The sequence below is a fragment of the Prosopis cineraria genome, unplaced genomic scaffold, assembly GCF_029017545.1.
Source record: "Prosopis cineraria cultivar Desert tree isolate PC_DT_omini unplaced genomic scaffold, ASM2901754v1 PC9, whole genome shotgun sequence".
NCBI lineage: Eukaryota > Viridiplantae > Streptophyta > Magnoliopsida > Fabales > Fabaceae > Prosopis > Prosopis cineraria.
In genome coordinates this window covers 22,344,213-22,350,285 of record NW_026555340.1, presented here as the reverse complement: position 1 = coordinate 22,350,285, position 6,073 = coordinate 22,344,213, and the positions used below count along the sequence as shown (strand labels likewise).

The 6,073-nt window shown below is 32.5% G+C and overlaps 1 protein-coding gene across 1 annotated transcript; it reads left to right on the top strand.

Annotated features, from left to right (window-relative positions):
* Positions 1 to 4,933: 4,933 nt before the first annotated feature.
* LOC129319678 (formin-like protein 3) lies at positions 4,934 to 6,073 on the top strand. Its single transcript, XM_054964769.1, has one exon. The coding sequence runs from the start codon at positions 4,934 to 4,936 to the stop codon at positions 6,071 to 6,073; it is 1,140 nt and encodes a 379-aa protein (XP_054820744.1).

The window sequence follows — 6,073 nt, the reverse complement described above, 5'->3', positions numbered from 1 at the left end:
AAAAAAATAAATATTTTAATAAAATAAATAAATATAAATGCAGATATAGAATCTTAACATGTTTTCAAATAAAGATAAAGATTTTTAATTCAGATCGACCTTGTCAAATTTAATAAATATAAAAATTTGTATATCATAGAGTACAACAATTAAAACTAAAAAATAGACCTTACAAAGTAATTGTATTTAAGAAATTAATAAAAAATTATCAATAGTGTGTTAAAATAAATGACAAAAGAACTAATTTCAATTATTTTAATAACATGATACTTAAAAAATTATTAAAATTTTTGGTAATAAGATTTGGAAGGCCACTTAAGCTCAAACTTTTTTTTCATGACCTATTGAAACAAGGTTTAAAAGTCTATTTTTTAAAAAAAATTACCAATTTTTTAAACTCAAATTTTAGCTAAACAGGGTTTTAAGTCCGACGCTTTAAACTTGGCACTTATTTCGAACAATATTGAGGAAGCATGGAATAGTGGCAATGCATTAAAAAAAAAAAAATTGATCGAGAAGAAAGGATATTTTGGGAGGGAAGAGCGTAAAAGAGGAAAAAGGCGTTGTATGGTTGGAAAGGTGACATGTGGTTCAATCATTGCTTCCACGCTCCAATGATTCTGGTTCCTCTAAAAGGGCACTTCTGTCTTCCTAAATAATAATAATAATAATAATAATAATGTGTTTTATAAGCACTGATCGTCAGGCACCATCAACAATGTTTTATAAGAACTCAGCTTACTATTTTTATTTTACTAATACTAATCAATCAATTAGAATCACCATTATTAATTTAATATGTTAAATAAAATTTAAAATAAATTGTATTATTCATAAGGTGTAAATAGTATGATTTATATTTCAAATTTTGTGTAAACTACAGGGTTTGCCTATATAGTTGTGTGTATAAAAATTGATTTTTTCATTCAATTTCACTTTAAAATATGTAATTTAAAATTAGAAAAATTTTGAAGGTGTTTTTGGGGGCATTTATTTTTTAAAAATTAATTGATATAAGAGTTAAACTAAATAGAGTAACCACTATCTTCCTTCGCCAGTTGAATGGATATTATTGACCCATCTAGAATGTTAAAATGTTATGTTTGCATTATAGAATTGCATTGAATTCTGCTTACCTAAAAAAATTCTGTTTAATAAAAAATAAAGTCAAATTAATTGAAATAAATACAAATAATAATCAAATGAACAATATTAGTGGCATTGTATTATATAAATCATAATAAAGCTCCCCTTGCTGGCAAACAAAGAAATATACCTCAACATCTCGCTGTCAATGGTTTTGCTTTTGTTTATCTATTTGGCCACATCTTTATTCTTTCCTCTTATTCTTCAACAATTATTTCTTTCACTGAGCTGTACATTTTTCTATTTAATTAAAATTATGTATTTTTAAAATATTTATTAAAAAAATTGTCAATAAAAAATTCATCTAAAATATTACTTCAATACCAGTTTTTCTAAGAAAGAATGCTGATTATATAACTTTATGTGAAAGTTAATAAAAATCTTTTGAATTTATTTTGGAAATTCAAATGACAACAAATTTAATTTAAGCTATGTATAATATTACAATTCAATATTTGAAGTGAAGGTTTTTTCCGTAAAGTGTTTGAAATAATTTTAAGATTCATAATTTTAATATGAACATTTTAAAATTTAAATATTTGAAATAATTTAGTTAAAGTACTTCTCATTAAGACTCAAGTAGCTAAACTATAATTGTAGTTTAAATATTATGGGATAACAAGTAGTTTCATGTAAAGTTTGGACCCATAATTTATAAGGTCATAGGAACTAATTTTGTTATCAATGTAAAGATTTTTTGATAAATAATTTATAAATTTTTTTATAAGTACTTATTGAGATTAGAGGCATATTCTAATTTCGAAACCCACCTTATTTTTTTATTTGATAAAAAAAGAAATTATGTAGGTCCTGACGCTGTAGCATGACATAACTGTTGTGGCAAATACGTTAGGCCATTTTCAAAAGTTGTGTTCAGTAAAAAAAAAAATTGATTAAATTGATTAAAATATATAAAACGATGGAATGGATGAATCGGGACCCCATCAGCATGAATTTCGCTGATTGGTATTTATATTTATTAAAATTTTGGGTTCCTTTGAAGTTTCAGCCTAATCTCAATTCCAATGTCAATACAAATATTTTATTTTTGTTTATTTCATTGAGAGTATTATCCTTCCTCCGAATCTAATTGTAAGATAAATTTTAGGAGAGGGTAATGTCTCGATATATAAGAAACAATTCACAAAATTTTAGAAGTAGTGAATATTTTTTTACTAAAATGTTCCTGACTAAGAAATAAAAAGATTTGGCAAGCCTTAAAATAAAGTTAAGAAAAATAATAAGTTTTGATTGACAATAAAAAGTGAAAAAATAGAAAATATCTTAAGAAATAAATTAGTTTTAAAAATATTTTATTGATATACATAAGTTATGCAATTTTGTTTTACACAAAAACATAGACGAAATATTTTACTATGCAGCCTTATTTTTAAAAATTTTATATCAAACCACTAACAAAATTTTAATCTCAATAATATTGGTACACTCCTTGATCTCACTTATAATCAATAATGGTGCTAAAAAGGCATTAATCATCATGGTTAGTGGTTGTGAAAGATAATATGTTACACTTTCTAATTAAAAGAATGAAACATATTATTATGTAAAAATTAGAACGACTTATAACTATAATTTAAATCAATATCAACATATATGACATGTAATGTATGCAAAGACATGAATACATGAAAAAGAATCACAAAAGCATTTCGTTTATAACTCATAACCAAGATATGGTTTAATTCAAACTATAAGCAAATGCATGAAATTCACTTTGGTTTTATATATATATATATATATAAAAGAAACAACGATACTTTTTGAATTCAGTTTCTCTCTTGAGCAAAATTCAAATGTCCAAATCTTATTAGGGAAAAAAAATAACATAAGAACTACTTAATTTAAGAGTAGACAATGCTTATATATATAATGGTAGATATTATTAGATAATTGTCACTAAACAAACACAAGAAAATGTTTACTTATTTATAACATATACCTCCCAATTTTAAAAACTTTATTTGTTTAGTTGTTAAATCTTATTGGCCAAACAAATAAAATATTTTAAGACATTTACACTTGGCTTTTTATTCTTGGAGAGAACAATTTTAAACACCCACTTTTCACCAGAGCGAGAGAGACACACCCCAATCCAAATTAGGAGATGAATTATACAATACTTTCTCTCTCTGCTTAACAATATAAAATATTTTTAACATAATCTCACTTTTTAATAAAATAGTTATTTACTTTTAAATAAATATTTTTTTATATTTATGTTATTTAATAAGGTGTTTTACTTTAAAATAAATATAAAGTAATTTTTTATTAGAAGTAGTTTTGAAAAATGCATAATAATTATACATTAAAATACTATAAGTGCAGTATATATTTGACATTTCAATATCCAACTTTTTTAAAAATATTTTATAATTTTTAAAGAAGGGAGCAATAATTTATGCAAATGCCACTAATTTAAATTGAAATTGTATTGTAAATAAAAGAAATAATAGTAAATTTTTGAAAATTTCACTTTTTTTTTTAATTTTGACACAATACACAATATTTTTTTTGAGAAAAATATGATTGTTACTCCCTATACTTTTTAGAATGTTTTAATATTAATTTTTATATTTTTTTTCCTCCAAGATCATTATTTCATTGGTTTGCAAGTTAATTCTTAATGCTATGGATGAGTTAAATCTATTAATTTTTACATAACTTTGTTAATTATATTATTAAGTCGATAAAATTATGATGAGTTGGATATTGTATGAGCAAAATTATCACTAACCTTTAAACCTTAGCTATTGTTTCTTCTTCCATTTGAAGTTTCATACTTTGTACATTTAAGGATTCTAATTTAATTTATGCTTGTTATTTATTTTTTATACAACTACAAATAAATTTGATAAGTCAAACACAAGAAGTAACACTACTTAACTATATGTCAGCCACCATTAAATTTTTATAATCATATTTAAAAATATATGGATTAATATGGCAAATACAACGAAAGAAATATAGGCCAATGGATTTGGAAATGTGTTCTAGGTGTTAATATTTATATTTTTCATAATTTTTTAAAAGAAATATGTTTATGTTTCTGCGAAGCGAAGCTCCTCGTGAAATGAAACCCAACAGTAACAGAGAGACACACACTTCACTTTCAGCACAAGCAAGGCAAGCAAGCAAGCAACCATAACCAAAACACAGACAACGCAACACCACAGAACAAACCACTACCGCCGCCACCTCCGACGACAACCTCCATGCCTCACCGTCGATCATCCTCTCCCTCTCCGTTTCTGAGCCCACCTCTGCTTATTATTATCTTACCTATTATCACCCTCCTCTTCCTCTTCCTCGCACTTCCTCCTCTTCTCTCCTTTATATCTCAACTCCTCCGACCTACTTCCGTCAAGAAAAGCTGGGACTCTCTTAATATTCTCTTCGTGCTTTTCGCGATTCTCTGTGGAGTTTTCGCTAAGAGGAACGACGAGGATTCGGCGTCGTCGGAAGAGGTCGAAACCACCAGGGTCAGCGCGGTTGGGTATGAGAGAACTGTTGACCAAGAAGATGGGTCTGTTTCTCGGCAATGGTATGGATTCTCGGAGAATAAGATTTATGATTCACCTCCGATCATCCCATTGCAGTCACCGATGACTGGAGTTTCCCGGTTGAGGAGGAGCAGTAGCTCTTATCCCGATCTCCGGCGGAGTCGTTGTGGGAAACTGACTGTGATTATCGGTATCGTTTCTTTGATGATTTTGAAATCGACAAGTTTCGCCCGCCAGCAAGGGACCAGATTCCGGTGGACAGCAGCATGAGGCAGGAAAAAGTAGGAGAAGACGCTGATGTGAAGGAAATTCAGGTGGAGACCTTCGAAATTCGCAGTTCGTCGCCGCAGCCAGCCCCGAAGTCACGGACGCCTCCTCCTCCTCCTCCGCCGCCGCCAACTCCTCCACCAGCTGCTGCTCGGCCTAAATCTAGGCGAACTTATCAGAGGGTACCGCGCAAGGAAAAGCTGAAAAATGTGAAAGTCGATTATAATGAGATCACAAGGAATCGCTCTCCGCCACGGCCGCCCCCTTCCCCGCCCCCGCCGCCGGCGCCGTCGGTCCAAACACAAGGGGAGCTTAAATATGGCAGGAACCAACGGAGGAAGAGTAATGTCAAGAGGGAAATAGCAATGGCGTGGGCTTCACTATCCGATCAGAAAAAGAGGAAGAGAAAGCAGAGAACAACAAAGGTCGATTATATTTACAATGAAGATGACGTCAATGAGAGACAGCCGCCGCCGCCGCCGCCTCCTCCTCCTCCTCCTCCTCCGCCGTCAGTCTTCCACACTTGGTTCAAGAAGGGAGGAGGCAAGAACAAGAAAATTCACTCAGTCTCAACGCCTCCACCTCCGGCTCCCCCACCTCCACCGCCATTGACATCTTCGAAGCGATGGTCATTCCGAAAGCCCAAGATCCCACCTCCACCACCACCGCCTCCTCCTCCAGCAACTGAACCCCTCCGACGCAGGAACTCCGGTAGGCCGCCATTGCCCACGAGAACAACGACTCTGAACAACGAGACATTATTAAACTTCGGCAATCAATCACCTCTGATCCCAATTCCCCCGCCGCCGCCGCCGCCGTTCAAGATTCCGGAGATGAAGTTCACGGTTCGTGGAGATTTCGTGAAGATACGCAGCACTAACAGCTCGCGGTGCGGTTCACCGGAACCCGAAGAAAACCCAAATGACCCGAAATCCAAGGACGACCCGCCTGAAGTGGACCTGGGTGGGTCCGTTTCGTGTCCGAGCCCCGATGTGAACGTGAAAGCCGCGACTTTCATTGCGAGGCTGAGAGGGGAATGGAAGCTGGAGAAGATCAACTCAATGAAGGAGAAGCAGAATTTGGGCCTTTACGGCCCTGGACCAGGCCCAATCAGAGGGCCAAGCTCAAGTTGGCATTGA

Excerpts from the sequence above, each read along its gene's own strand:
- LOC129319678 (XM_054964769.1), top strand. The coding sequence starts at position 4,934 with ATGAGGCAGGAAAAAGTAGGAGAAGACGCTGATGTGAAGGAAATTCAG.